Source organism: Ciconia boyciana, chromosome 2 (assembly GCF_034638445.1).
Source record: "Ciconia boyciana chromosome 2, ASM3463844v1, whole genome shotgun sequence".
Lineage (NCBI taxonomy): Eukaryota > Metazoa > Chordata > Aves > Ciconiiformes > Ciconiidae > Ciconia > Ciconia boyciana.
The window spans coordinates 55,445,544-55,461,331 of record NC_132935.1 but is presented as its reverse complement, the minus strand read 5'-3'; the positions used below and the strand labels follow the sequence as shown (position 1 = coordinate 55,461,331).

At 47.2% G+C, this 15,788-nt stretch overlaps 1 protein-coding gene across 1 annotated transcript; it reads left to right on the top strand.

Moving 5' to 3' along the window:
* The first annotated feature begins 8,378 nt into the window (after positions 1-8,378).
* TMEM200C (transmembrane protein 200C) lies at positions 8,379-13,327 on the top strand. Its single transcript, XM_072851307.1, has 2 exons — positions 8,379-8,736; positions 10,951-13,327. The coding sequence occupies exon 2, from the start codon at positions 10,994-10,996 to the stop codon at positions 12,632-12,634; it is 1,641 nt and encodes a 546-aa protein (XP_072707408.1). The 5' UTR covers positions 8,379-8,736; positions 10,951-10,993; the 3' UTR covers positions 12,635-13,327.
* Positions 13,328-15,788: the final 2,461 nt, after the last annotated feature.

The following is a 15,788-nucleotide window of genomic DNA, read 5'->3' as shown; positions in this document are numbered from 1 at the left end:
ATTTGATACCTTTAAAGTTAGAAAGCTGATTGAGAGTGATTAGTGTAATACCAGGCATTTGACTAACATAACTGAATGTTGCAACAGTAACATTCAAAATCAGAGGTACAATATATGTCATGGTCATCAAAAGAATAAAGATCAAGTCCTCCATGTAAAGTCTTATGAATTATATTTAATAAATGATGGCCTACAACCTGAGTCCCTAAGTGTCATTTAACTATAGAGTTCAAGTTCTAGTTCTGAATAGGATTTTTTTTTCTGTCTACTTTTAGGACTTAGCACCTACTGATCACTGTTAAATCACCATTCTACACCTTTAGGGCAAAGTTCACTGTTTTAACAGTAAGTTATGAAAATAGTCTTTGCTACCTTTGTCAATTAGAGTAATTTAAAACACAACTTAAGTGTGACTGAAGAGAAAATATATATGTATCAGCACACTGACCCTGGCACTTGGGTCCAGACCATGGCAGAGCTCAAAGAACTCTACAGTTCACTTTTGTGCCACCCTAAGCCTGGGAAGGGTTTAGCTCCTATCACAGGCGAAAAATCCACAGGCTGTTCATACCTATAGTAACAGTTAGTAACAGTTCCTGGCACATTTAATATGTGCTCTTGATTTTACCCCAATGTCCCTTCTCTACAGAGAAGCTGTGGAAGAGCTGGCAGAAACAAGATGACTCTCTTCTTCTGGCAACCCAAGGGTTCCTCCATCAGAGTCTTAATACTTTTTCTGTGTTCCTTTATGTTCCCAAAATGTACCATTAAATCATAGAATCATAGAATCATAGAATTGTTTAGGTTGGAAAAGACCTTTAAGATCATTAAGTCCAACCGTTAACTTAGCACTGCCAAGTCCAACACTAAAGCATGTCCCCAAGAACCACATCTACACGTCTTTTAAATACCTCCAGGGATGGTGACTCAACCACTTCCCGGAGCAGCCTGTTCCAATGCTTGACAACCTTTTCTGGGAATAAATTTTTCCTAATATCCAATCTAAACATCCCCTGGTGCAACTTCAGGCCATTTCCTCTCGTCCTATTGCTAGTTACTTGGGAGAAGAGACCAACACCCACCTCACTACAACCTCCTTTCAGGTAGTTGTAGAGAGCAATAAGGTCTCCCCTCAGCCTCCTTTTCTCCAGGCTAAACAACCCCAGTTCCCTCAGCCGATCCTCAGAAGACTTCTGCTCTAGACCCTTCACCAGCTTCGTTGCCCTTCTCTGGACACGCTCCAGCACCTCAATGTCCTTCTTGTAGTGAGGGGCCCAAAACTGAACACAGTATTCAAGGTGCGGCCTCACCAGTGCCAAGTACAGGGGGACAATCACTTCCCTAGTCCTGCTGGCCACACTATTTTTGATACAAGCCAGGATGCCATTGGCTTTCTTGGCCACCTGGGCACACTGCCGGCTCATATTCAGGCAGCTGTCAACCAACATGCCCAGGTCCTTTTCCGCCGGGCAGCTTTCCAGCCATTCTTCCCCAAGCCTGTAGCGTTGCATGGGGTTGCTGTGACCCAAGTGCAGGACCCAGCACTTAGCCTTGTTGAACCTCATAAAACTGGCCTCGGCCCATTGATCCAGCCTGTCCAGATCCTTCTGTAGAGCCTTCCTACCCTCAAGCAGATCAACACTCCCACCCAGCTTGGTGTCATCTTACTGAGGGTACATTAGATCCCTTTGTCCAGATCATTGAAAAGATATTAAACAGAACTGGCCCCAACACAGAGCCCTGGGGGACACCACTTGTGACCGGTCACCAACTGGAGTAAACTCCATCCACCACAACTCTTTGGGCCGGGCCATCCAGCCAGTTTTTTACCCAGCGAAGCATAGGCCCGTCCAAGCCATGGGCAGCCAGTTTCTCCAGGACAATGCTGTGGGAAACAGTGTCAAAGGCTTTACTAAAGTCTAGGTAGACAACACCCACAGCCTTTCCCTCATCCACTGAGTGGGTCACCTTGTCACAGAAGGAGGGCAAATCTTGGGCAAATTTGACCTTCATTTTTGGGCAGATTTTGTATCATACTGAAAGTGATAGCAATGAAGCATGGAGCTTTAAGGACCTTCACAATTCATCAGGGTTGTGACAAATTGTGTTAACAGTCCATAAAAATTATTTCTATTGGACGAGTACTCTACGTTAGCTTGTCGTCTTTCCACAGTGATGACTAGATGTCCAGCGTAGAGTAAAAAACTGTGATTGCAGGTCATGGGGGAAGGGAAATGACAAAAAAAAAACAGGTCAAAAATTTGGGTTAATCTCTCTTGACAGCATATAAAAAAGATACTGTAATAGTTTCCATTTATTAAATGCGAAGTTAATCCTTTAATAATGTAGGGCAAAGACACCTATCAAACTGCACGAGTATGGAAGTATGCATTGAGTGCTGGTCTGAGAAAACCCTTCCCTTAAAAAGGAAAGATGCAATCATTGTCTTAGTCTCCTGACTGATAGACTGTGCTTTCATGCAGATTGCTGCAAATCATCTTATTATTAATTATAAGTGTGATTATGCTTGATTGCATTGTTCCAGTGTCTCACCAGATCAGTCAGGAATTTCCCCAACTAACGCAGGCATTGTGTATTTTGTATAACGAAAAGACAGCCCTGCTCCCCAGTAGCCTGAGGGTATGCTGGGAAGCAGCAGGTGCATCCCCAGGAAACTGGGGGAAACACCGGTATCATTAAAATTGTAGAATATCTGCTATCTAGTCAAGCTCTGTATGACGGTGGCTCCTTGTGGTTGACTAACCCAGCTCATGGACTGGGTGGACTAACTCCACTTCATGGATGTCCTGTTCCCATGTGGAGGAGACAAACTACCCACTATTCCTCCCTGACCACTTCCAGATTGAGCTGTTTTCATATCGCCAGAACTCTCTGATGTTGGGACTTGCAATGAGCAATGCAGATAAAAGGCATGAGCATCTTTCTCCATGTTGAAAAACCTTTGCACAGAGTTGCAAAAATGCTGGTATCAAGTTTATTTTTGAACATCTACAATTTTAAATTACCAAGGCTAAAAATCTCTCTAGCACCTACTGCCCTAGAAGAAAAAAAAGACAGCGGGAGCCATATGTTATTGGTGCATTCTAATGTTCCCCTCCTACAACAAGTGCTTTGGCATGTAAGTAATGTACTTTTAATATCACTTACAATAAAAACATTTTCCAACCCTCTGTCCAATATACTTTGTCATTATTTCTCATAGACAAGTGCTGTCCCACTGACTTAAAATGCTATTTCTAAAGCTTGAAGATAAAATAAGCTATTTTATGAACTTATCTTACAAAATACACATTCACATCATTTGCTGTAGACCTTCAAAAAGACAACAAAAATGTTTAAACAATAAGAAGGTGCTAATCATGAACAGTTGTACACAGATATCTCATTGCAGCTAGGGTCAAGTTGCTTTGGGATGGCCTCCATCTCAAAGAGCTTACATAGTAGAGCAACGAGGTAAGCAGAGGGGGAACAACATTAAAAAAAGTGTAATTGCAATGATTTGGGGCAAGTGCTACACTGGTCTTACCTTCCAGGCAAATAATTTGGGAAGTGTTCTTGATTAGCCTTTATGTGTGTTTGTGTCCACAAATAACAGACACAGGTTTTTGCAGTTATTTGCAGTTGTCTTGTATCAACAAACCAAAAGTGAAGGCAAATAACATGGCTGAATGGTTCCTACTTCTTTTTAAGCCAGCTGAGAAGTCATGCACAGAACATTTAAAAGCAACTGAGTGACATCTGCCCCTGAGCACGGTTCATAACCTGAGGGTGCGACCATCACAGACTTCCTGCAATATGTCACAACTGACCCAGGAGCATTTCACATTCAGTCTCATTGCAAGATGTCACATTGCAAGTCACATTGCAAGATGCCAATTAAAAACATATATATTTATAAAGTGGTTAGTGTTATTAATGCCTCGAAAATAAAAATCTATTCACAGAGAATGTCAATAAGAACTGGTGACCTAAACTAGTAGTTCCTTCTTTTTTGTGTGTGTGTGAAAAAGCTTGTTCATCGTAAAGTATTAATTCACTTTACCTTTCAATCACCAGATTTCATGGCTGTGTATTTCCTTCACCCTGGTGAATGTTCCCAGCAATGTGTATCTCTGCTATAATTAATTTTGAAAGAAGAGCAGACATGCAAATTGCCATTCGCTCTCAGTGGATTATCTCGACTCAGGCTTGCTACACAATGAAAAGAATAGTTGCCTCTGATTCTACCACATATCAAATAAGCCAGACGAATCTAATACACAATGTGGATTCACGGTGTTTGATGTAGGCCTGTAAGGATTTCAAACATACATTTTCTCAGTGAGGATGATTTCTCATACTTCGTTCACAGTGCTGCTCTTTTCCTCTGCATCGGTTATCAAATCATCATTAATCATACCAGAGTCTCCACCATTAATCATATCAGAATCTCCACTGCCATGGGAAACAAACAAACAAACAAAGTATAAGGGCTAAGATAAGACAAAACAAACACTCACTCTGAGACCAGTGGCCAGACTGGGAGTGATGCTTTTACAACTTTCCTAGCTATTGAATAAGATGAAGCTATGAATTCCAGCAAAAAAGAGTCAGGAAACCTTGGCATATAGCACAATATACTGTGAAGCATATGTACAAAATGTACATCAGCTTTTATTTTTATTAATGTAATAAATTAACTAATTAAAAATAGCTAAATAAGCTACAATTAAAATAGGCTTTCAGGCTAGAACCACTGTTATGACTAGAAGCCATTCTCCTAGCAGGATATAGGTTAAGATGGCAATGACCCTTCGATACTTCTGTTACTCTGTGTATAAGAAATTGTAAAGATAAATCACTGGGGAAAACCTGAAGCCTGTGCAAAATGTCTCTCTCTTATGCTTTTAATACTACTCCTCTAAGAATCCTTTTCATATTTATCCTTTTAATCTTGTGCTCAGATTGCAAGTATATCAAGTAAGGGCCCTCTCTCTGGTTTAGTTTTGTAGGGTCTCTACACTGGGAACTGCAGGTCCATGGCTGGAACCCATAGATGCTACAGTATTTCATATAAGTACACCAAGTACCTTAAGTTGTCCTTTGAATTGTTTTTGGACCTTGGGCCTGCTGAGGACTGAGATATATTAACTTGGCTACACATCTCCTGGGTTAGAGCTGACATACCCAGCCAGCCTGGGGTGGAACCTATTCAAGTGGATATACTAAAATCGATGGCATTGTTGTACTGAAGCACAGCCCAAGAAGGACCCCATCAAGGCTACCATCTTATGCTCAAACAACCTAACAAAAGCAAGTATATGCTTAAAAATTAGTGATTTTTAAATAGATAAAACAGGGAGAAAAGAGGAGAGGAGAGGAGAGGAGAGGAGAGGAGAGGAGAGGAGAGGAGAGGAGAGGAGAGGAGAGGAGAGGAGAGGAGAGGAGAGGAGAGGAGAGGAGAGGAGAGGAGAGGAGAGAGGAGAGGAGAGGAGAGGAGAGGAGAGGAGAGGAGAGGAGGAGAGGAGAGGAGGAGAGGAGAGGAGAGGAGGGAGAGGAGAGGAGAGGAGAGGAGAGGAGAGGAGAGGAGAGAGAGAGGAGAGGAGAGGAGAGGAGAGGAGAGGAGAGGAGAGGAGAGGAGAGGAGAGGAGAGGAGAGGAGAGGAGAGGAGAGGAGAGGAGAGGTGAGGAGGGGAGAGGAGAGGAGAGGAGAGGAGAGGAGAGGAGAGGAGAGGGGAAAGGGAAAAAAGGGAAAGGGAACAGGAAAGGAAAAAAGAAAAGGGGACGGGAAAGGAGAAAGGAGAAAGGAAGGAGAAAGGCAAAAGGTGAAAGGAGAAAGGAGAAAGAAAGGAGAAAGGAGAAAGAAAGGAGAAAGAAAACACAGGTCCAGTAACCTCTTTGCAATTCCTAATAATTATTTGGGTTCACCAGTTTAATGATAAATGTACGGCATCGTGTAGAATGTTATACAAATAAGGCAGGAGCTGAGCCTGCCAGCAGTGCTCAGTAGTCACTGCAAACACAGACAGTTACAAATTAACTCAGGCAACCAGTAAACCAGACCAATAGGAAAGCTGCCTTTTGCAACCATTCCACTTCTGGGAACACAAAAATCCATATCAACTAAAAATAAAATAAATGTTTCATTAAAGCTCCCAATGCATTTGTTAAACAAGAAGAAGAATCTGTAGGATAGGCAGGGATATGCAACTTGGCAAGGTAACTTGCTCTGAGGGATTCAGCCTGCCATTGTACAACTGGTCCTTACCATGTAGAGCAAATTCAGGTTGCATTGCTAGCTACTGTGGAACAACACCTTCAGCAGCTTTTCATCCAAGAACATACTTCTTATTTTCCAGGATTTGGCCTCACCTACAACACATTTTGCTAAGAGTAATTTGAAAACTGTGAATGTGATGATAGCCTAATCACTCAAAACTTTAGCAATGAAAATATGGAAAGGCTGTTGTATAAAAAGATAGCTAAATAGAATGGTTTAGCTTGACAGAAATAGAAAACATGACTCAGACAGGGAAAAGAGCTCTTTGCCCTTTAAAAAATCACTCTTGTTCTTCCTCTTTCTCTAACACAGGAGCCTTTCAGGGAGAGTCTGGTGATGCTGCATTATTGATGTGATACAGGTCTCCAGTGGAAACAGATGTGATATGTTTGGTTTTCTCTGATAGTCTGGGCTGAACACAAAGCAAATTACTGAATGTCAGAAGACTCGGGTTGATCAAGACCGTTCAAAGCACACTTTTAAAAGAAGTTCTTAAATAATAAATCTTAAATTTCAAGCCTGTTGCATAACCAAAAGTTATATATGTAGTAAAAGACATGTGTCCCGAGTGATTTTGCTGAGACAAACTGCAAATGACATTAAAATGCGTATGTGCAGCTTTAGGATTTGTTTGTTCTCAAACCAGGCACTGATAGTTGGGGTGAAAGACACATAATAGGACAGTCTGGGTGACCACAGAATTGCAGAGTTGTTTAGGCTGGAATATATACAATTTAACTGAATATGCATAATCTCTCCGACAAACTTCCCAACACATGTTGGGTCCTTTATTTTTAAAAAGACAGCTTGACACCATAAACGTTCTCTTTATTGCCCCTCGGTTTCTGGCAGGCTGTTTTACACACAGCGTAGTCTTCCCACACAAGAGGTCAAGCAGAGGTAGAAGAGAGCTGGTTTGGCCCAGGCTAGGTCACACTCCAGCTGCAAGAGGAATCCAAGGCCACTGTACAAAAAGGCAGGTTCGGTCTATCCACCCCAGAAAACCACGCAATGTACGTTAGGGGCACACCCAAGCCACAGGATGAGTTTTCTGTATTTACTGAGATACCTGCCTGTGATTTGCCTTTCTAGCTCATGGTGGACCTCGACTAAAGCAATCAGCAGTAATCTCCTCTCATGAATAAGAGAAGCAGTGTGATGGGATACACTCGATTATGTCTCACTTAGGTGATAGCTTCAATTTAATCAGTTTTCACGAAGCGGCTCAGAAGAGAACATCTTTTCCTGGTCTGTGCTGAAAATGAGAGATCCTGGGTGACACCACTGACACATCTCAGCTACCACTTTCTTCTTTCATCATCTTTCTTCATCTTTTCACCTGCTTCTTCGCTTTCTCCCTAGGCATTCCTACAAACTTGGGGGGAAAAAAACCCAAAGGCAGGGTGGCTGAGCCTGAGGCTGCTGAGACATCACGGGTGGGAAGGGGACCGAGCATCTTCCCGCTTCCCGTTACTGGGCTCCTACACGGGAGAGCTGGTGAACCGTGTGAAGGACTAAGGGGGTGAGAGGAGACGGGACCTCAGGCAGTTCGGGAGAGGACAGCCCCGGGGAGATCGACAGAGGGGAGAAGTGAGGGAGAGGTGAGGGGGAAGTGAGAGAGAGGTGAGAGAGAGGTGAGGGGGAGGTGAGAGAGAGGTGAGGGAGAGGTGAGAGAGAGGTGAGGGAGAGGTGAGGGAGAGGTGAGAGAGAGGTGAGGGAGAGGTGAGGGAGAGGTGAGGGAGAGGAGAGGGAGAGGCTGCACCTCGCCTGCGGCCACTCACTCGTCGGACGGGGGGAAAGAAGAGGTCAAGGGGCACGGCGCGGCACAGCGCGGCACAGCGCGGCACGGCACGGCTCGGCACGCACAACATGGCGGAGCGAGGCGAGAGCGGGCAGGCCGGTTGAGGACGGGGCGTGGCGGTTGAGGGCGGGGCCTCCGAGGGCGGGGCCGCCGGGGGCGGGGCGGGGCGGTGGCGGGCGGGCGCAGGTGCGCAGGTGGCGGGGGCGGGGGAGGCCGCGGCCGTCCTGCCGCAATTTCCCTGTGTCACGGCTCCCGTCTCCTAGCAACGGCGCCGAGTCCGGCCGGCAGCCGCGGCAGCCGCGCACCGCCCGCAGCGGCGGCGGCACAGGCAGCGGCTCCGCCGGGCCGGCGGGTCCGGCGGCGAGGGCGGGCGCTGCCGCTGCCGGGGGGCGGCCCCGCGGCGGGAAGGATGCGGCATGGCGAGGGGGCAGTGCTCCTGCGGAGCTCCCTGAGGCGGCCGGCGGCGGCGGGGCCGAGGGGGCGCCCGGCGCTCGGCCCAGCCCCGCCGCCCGCCCGCCCGGGGCCGTGAGGGGCGGCGAGGCGGCGGCGGCGACGGCGGGGCGGGCGCCGCGCGGGGATGCCCGCTCGGGCCGGAAAGTTTCTTCCCCGCGGCGGCTCGGCCGCTTCCCGCGCGGACTTCTCCCCGGTCCTCCTCGGTAAGTGACCGCGTCCCCCCGCCGCTGCCATCTTGAGCGGCGGCTCCGTCCGCCGGCGACCCCCGACCGACGCCCCGAGGAGGGGGGCCCGGGGCTGCCGCCCGGCGGGGCTCGCCGCCCTGCCCCGACGGCGGGGAGCTGCGGGGCCAGCCCTGCCGGCGCGGGGCACCCGGCGGAGCCAGCGGCAACCCCCGGCTGACGCCGCGGGGTCTGGTGCCGGAGCTCCTTTAAAACGGTGCGTGGCGGCCCCTGCTCGGCAGCCGGAGCCCGGCGAGCCCCGTCTGTGGCGCCCGAGGGGTGGGAAGGGGTTAACCCGGGTCCTGTTAGTACTGTTAAAACTGTATTTGGCCTTTACCGAGCAAGGTCGGGGTAGGGCTTGAGGGCTCGCCTGAGCAGCCGGCGGCGGAGGGCGGGGGTGTGGATGGAGGTCGCGGTCGGTTCGTGCGAGACGTGGCTCCGGCCCCTGCGAGTCCCGGGTGGTTTTATTGCATTGCGGTCGCTGGCGATGGCCGGTGGTCCGACGGTGCCTGCCTTCGCTTGCCGAGCTCTGCTCTCTCCGTCGCCAAAACTAAGTGCCAGGCGATGCCGAATTGGGAAGGTTCCTCGGAGCTGATTACCATCTGTTTTCTTCGTGGTAGAGGAGACGGGCTGCTGGTTAGGGGGGCAGCAGAAAGAATGAGATCAACGAACCGGCAATTAAAGCAAAGCATGCCCCGATAATTACACTTTTGCATCAACAAAAAAATGCTCTTTTTTTTTTTTTGCCTTTGTTTTTTTTAAAATAAATACTTCAGCGATAGGAAAGAGAAGACAAGTCTCTGCTCTTTGTTTTGAGCGTGCGGTACCTCGGAGCGTAATTTAACAATGTCCTCGCTGACAACACCCTTCTTTTTCTGGGGAAAATGCAAACGGAGTAAATGGGACACAAAATTACCGCATACATGGCAAATCTGGGAATAGGACAGAAAAGAAATGAGATTTAAAAGCTGAACGGGGGAGGGGGAGCAAGATTTTTTTTTTTTTTTAGGTGCTTACTTAATCGCTTTTCAGTGCAATGAATTGAACTTTGTGAATCGTATTATATTTGGTGCCGTCATCTTTTGCTCCCTCAAAAAATAATTGGACACTCAGACAGAGAAAAGGGGGAGGGGATCCTGCTCCTCGGTAGCATGAAGGAATATCTGCCAAAAAGAATTGCAACAGTGGAGGAATTGCTCCTACACGCTGCATTTTGTAGCTCAGATCACTGGAACAGAGAGATGACTTCTGATGGTCCAGTAAAACAAAAGCCATAAACGCTCAATGTTTAGTCCCCTGCCGGTTTCCCTACAAGCAGTGGTTGCCGTTTCCCCAGGTGACTCGCAAGGGTTTGCTCCTCCTTTAATAATATTTGACACGCCATCTCTTACCTGCCAGCCACCATCTCCCCTTTCTGGGGCGGGGGTGGAGGGGGGAATATGCTGCTGTTACATAACGGTTACCTGGAACATCGCACATGTTCCCAAACCAGGGATGCCTCTGGACCGCAGGTGGGAGATGAATTTCTGTGATATTGCAGACCAAGTGCAAATGGGTAGGAAGAAACTTTCACAGGGCACTGCTTTCCAGTGTTCAGATGTTTCTCTTGTGCATTTCACAGTAATTCCTTTCCCACTCATTTAAGAAAGGCAAGTAATGTGTTTAACCCTCCCCCCTGTAATGTGTAAGTAGTGTAATGAAACAAATGGTATCTATAGATCAAATATACTACCTTCCTGCTTTTATCTCCCCCATCCCCTCAAATCCAGCATGACATCACTAACCACAATCAGTGTGCAGTGCAATTCCAGACCCTGTTAGGGAGTGGGGCTCAGCATCCTCTGAGGTCTGGTGCTTTGCAAGCTCCTTCTGAGACCAGCAAGATCATTTTTTTGTTTACACCAGCAGACACCACTCCCTCTATCATTTACCTGGAAAGTAAAGAAATTAATTAGCAGTTTGGCAAGAGTATAGTGGGGCACATGGCTGCTTCGATGCTGTCAGTCTGCCTGTCGCTTTCTTACACACGGGAGCTGTGTGGGTAAGGGAGATCAGCCTGTTGGTGTCAACCGCTGTCCCACTTGTTGAAGGTTTTAATTAGCAGGAGTTTGAATGAGGAACAGCAAACAGAGACACCTCTTGTGCTGCAGGTCTGCCCCTGGTCCTCATCTTCTTCTCTTCTCCCTTTCACTGCAGGAGCTGGAGTGGCCGTAGGGGGCAGCGCTCTGGGTAGCCAGCCATGATCGCCACTGGAGGCCTCCTGAGGATCTCAGCTAGGAAACAGGACCCCTTGCGACCCCAAAGCCAAGTCCCCAAACGCAAACGCAAGGCCAAAAAGAAGCGCAAGAACGACGTGGTGGTGGTGAAAGGCAAGCTCAAGCTGTTCTCCCTCTCGGGGCTCATCGCCCTCTGTGGCATCCTGGTACTGTTGGTGGGCATCGCCTTGGCTGTGGTGGGCTACTGGCCGAAGCCCAGCCAGGTGTACAGAGAAGGCAGCTTCAGCGGGGGGCGGCACCTGGCATCACAGGGTGGCACCCCCAAGAACCGCTCCCAGAGCCAGGAAGGGGCACAAGCAGGGATCCATCCAGAGTCACCCCACAGAGCCAATACCTCCACCACTGCTACCACCCGGGGGTCCCCACAGTCCCCCCCCACTTCATCGTCCCCCCAGGCCTCAGTGGGTTTCCTTTTCCGTCTTTTCTCGAGCTACTTGCATTCAGACAAGCTGAAGGTGCTGGGCCCCCTCATCATGGGTATTGGCATCTTCCTCTTCATCTGCGCCAATGCAGTATTGCACGAGAACCGCGACAAGAAGACCAAGATCATCAACCTGCGTGACCTCTACTCCACCGTCATTGATGCCCACAGCTTGCGGGCCAAGGACGGAGGCACCCCGGCCTCAGCCCCTCTCAACGGCTTTGTTAACTATGTGCAGTCCCGAGGCCTGGAGCTAAAGCCTGGCGGTGAAGGCCTGGGTGCTGCAGCCATGCTGGCCAAGAGCTCCTGGCCACCAGGACTGGGTGTCTCCCTTTCCCCGCCAGACCTGGCGTCCTCACCACGGCGTTCCTCCTTCTGCACCCCACCGCAGCCGCCCAGCCTGGCCGAGGCTGTCTACAGCATCTACCGGGAGCGTGCTGCCCTTGCTGGCCACGCTGTCACCAGCCCACCCTGCAGCCCGCCGGAGAGCTGGGGCCAGCGTAGCACAGCCAGCTCCATCGTTGGTTCTTCACTGAGTGCTTTCACCCTCCTGCCCTTGGCACCAAGCGGTGGAGGGGGAGGCTGGCGGAGGCCCCCTGGTGAGCGAGGAGCCCGGGAGATCCCACGGGGGGAGTTTGAACTGAGCCTGACCGACCTCAGCAGCAGCCACGTTGAGGGAGGCTGTGGGAGGAGGAGGCACAAGCTGGTTCTCAGGCGGCAGAGCACCAGCTGCTTGCCTGATGCCAGGCGTCCCCTTTTCCCTGAGCCACTTCAGTCCCCGGCTGTCAGCAGGGGCACGGGCTCCACTCTCTTGGTAAAGGCATCTTCTAGCTACTCCAAATCTCTGGATCTGGGGGGGTCACCCCCTCCTGCCTTCACCAGGACGGACTCCCAGAGTTCCCAGTCTGAGCCTTCCAGCAGCAATAAGGGCTACAGCCACCTGGAGGAGGCAGGCACCTCCTTGGAGTCAGTTGCCAACACCCCAGCCAGTAAAATCCAGGACTGTGAGGAGGAACCAACTGAGAAGACAGACCCCCTCAAGGCTACCAGCAGAGAACAAACAGGGGAGCAATCCCAGCAAACTCAAAGACAGTACACAAATAAAGAGAAACTCTTTATGATTTCTAGGTCGCACGCTGCGTTAGGGCTGGAGGACGGGGAACTGGAGAGTACTGGCATCTAAACAAAACAGAGAAGGCACGAGGATACCTTGCAACCCTCCACACCGTCCCCTCTTCTCCATCTCCTTGTGGACTTAGGAAACCGATCAATATCCAAAGAGCTGCAGTATGTTACCCTTGAAAATTGAATTCCATAAATCCTGTAGATGACTTCAGGAAAAAAAAAAGAAAATCCTTTCTGTCCGATCGTGATTGTATGTTCCATGCAAGCCAAATTGTATTAAATATCCACAGTCCAGCAAGTTCTTTGGATCACATTAATACAATTTCGGACAGTATAACTGTGCACTTTACTGTTTTGATTTCCAAGTGCCCCTTCTTCTCCTCTGATTTCTTTCTTGCTGATTTGCCACTGACTGCTTGAAAACCGCAGGCACCTTTTTAAGCTCAAGAGCAACGTGGTCTTCAGATCAAGAAAGCCGAGCTCTCTCTTTGTTTTGGTTCAATCACTAAAAAGTTTGCAAGGCCTTAAGGATGACGTACCTTGACAAAGAATGAGTTTGTTTAAATTCTGGAAAAAAATGACAATTTAGAAGAGACTGGAGTAGAACAGAGCTCTGATGATTTAGTTAAAACCATTACATTCCTGAATCCAAAATACCTACTACTACGTGATACTTTATTAAGTATTATTACACATGTATTGACTAATAGCATTAAAAGATTTTTTTTTTAATAAAACATTTACAAACAAAACTGCCACACAAAAAAGTCCTTTATTTTGGTAAGTAATTACAGATATCAGAAACCTTTTGTTTTTATACTGTGAAAGATTATAGAGATGCTATGAGGCCAAAGGTTTGCTTTTGCTTTTAAGTGGGTAATTAATCATTTAGGAGTAATTTCAAAATAAATACTGGTTCAGTCTCTGAGAAACCACACTTTAAGTCAATCAGCAGATTCTGTTTCAATTTCTAACAGTGCTCTGTGACAGCAGAAGAAATGTGAGTTTTTGACATGCTAAGGAAAAAATTTTTTTAAAGGTTTGACCTATTAAAATTAGATTTTTCGTCAGTAAGACATTAATCTCGAACTGCAGCGTATTCTTTCTGGATTTTTCACTTCCCTTATAACTGTTGCATTAAGCCTTTCTGCTGTTACGGTTCCTATTCATGGATGCATGTGCATAAGCTTAATTTTAAAGCATAAAGATAGCCCTGTCAATCTCGTAGCAGTTGGCCCTATTGAAGTCAGCGGACGTTTCTCACTGACTTTGGTGTGGTGAGGATTTCTTCTTGCGTAAGAAAAACATCAGATTTCCTGAAGGCTGGAGAATGCCTTGTCTGTAGGCAGATTTTTGGTAAATTGATGAGCTGTTTCATTTTCATAGCTGCAGCACAGCAGGCACTCTTTCATTTTGCCAAAACAGCTTTACGTGCTCAGAAGATTTTGTCAATACTTCAGATTTTAAATATGGATGTGGCATTTCACTGCTACGGGAAGAGAAATCGACATTAAACAAATACAATGTGTAGGCAGGCAAGAGTCTTTCTGTTGCAATTAACATTTTTCTTATGGTTTCATGTTTTAAAATGCTTAGTTACATATTTAACTACTTACATTACAATACATTGCAAAATTGCATATAACTATCACTATATGCAATTGCATTTAGTAATCCAGCAAAATCCTTTATTAAATAAGGCTAATTTAAAAGAAAAGAAGAAAAAAGAATTTGCCATGTCAGAGTCCTGAAACTGGGGAAGCAGAAAGTGCTTGTTCTCTCGAGCAACGGAGACATATAGGTGGCAATAATTTCCCTCCTGTCAGTGGCAACCAGTGCATTGACGATATGGACATCAGTGTGGCATTTTTTGCTATCAAACCGCTAGCACACAGCTGGCAAAAGTATGTTGTAAAACTGCCTGGACTGGCATGGGCTGGATTAGGCGCTGCATGAAGTGGCAAGCGGGCGGCTCGGCTGGCGCTAGCATTTGCACGGGTCTTTCCTTTCAGTTCCCTGTGGGCAATGGCCCTGCGCATCTGCTCGTTCTCCTGTAACTTCCAGCAAAATTTATGAGATGTATCTGAGTGGCGTTACCTGTGCTGACGGAGATGCTAGTTACTGACACAGCTGAGGACACCCTGTTTGTTATTTTTCATGCGAAAACCCTTCATGGAGGTGCGAGGGAAGAGGCAAGTCATGGGTGCTACTTACTGGGGCATGGGGTCCTCGTGAAGGGATTTGTTTTATTCTGAGAGGGGCAGACAAATGCCTTTTTAAAAAATATTCTCAGTAAATATTTCTTTAGTCATCTGAACCTACAATGTGCTCTGAAAAAAAAAACAACTTTAAAAAAGCCTCTGGGTACTCCTTAGATTGATTTAAAATAAAGCTGTCCAGTAATTCTTCTGATGATTAATTTACTGCAAAGCTTTCTGAATAACAAAATTACAACAGAGTTTGGGTTTAATAAGTAAAAAATTATAGCCTGTTCCTGTGTTGCCAAAAAAGGTGTGAAACATGAACTTTCATCAGTCAAGCTGGATTTTCGAATAACAGCAGCTAGAAGTGATTTGTAATATATAGATTAATAAGCAGAGAAAGCTGCCTCTCTCTGTTTGCAAGTTATCAAAAAATCTCTATTTTTGCAAACCTATTAATTAAAACTATTTGTTGAGCAGCTTATGCGGTGGTGGAGTTGGAGTCAGAAACTTTTGTTTAAAATTCAAGATGGGCAAGTTAGTTTAACATGCCAATGTTGGAAAACAGCTGAGAAACTCAACCCCTGTGCACCAGCCGTGACTGCTGGTAGTACCATTAGCCTTGCAGAGAAATGCAGCAGCTGGTAAGGAGCTGAACCTTTCCTGGTGATACCAGCAGGTGATGGGAGTGCTGGGGTTTGTGCGTCGACCTCTTCTCGAGTCTCTCCCAGCTGGCCCCGACTGCTTCTCAGGACTGCCAGGCTGCCTCTTGGCCATTGTTTGCTCATCCTGTCACTTGCTTATGCATTTTTCTCTGATCTGGTTTCTTCCTTTTAACTTTCGTCTGCATTGTCCTGCCACCAAATGCTTCCTCCACAGTCCTTGTCAAGAGCTGAGAAGCTGCCTCTACTTACCAGTATCTGCCTGCCTGTGTGTTGCAAAAAGAGATGTGCTCGTGCACAAAATACTTATTAAGAAGGAATCGTTAGTGCCTCTAGTTAAAAAGTGGTA

What these genes read in the sequence shown, in the direction of transcription:
- TMEM200C (XM_072851307.1), top strand. Translation starts at nt 10,994, where the DNA reads ATGATCGCCACTGGAGGCCTCCTGAGGATCTCAGCTAGGAAACAGGAC.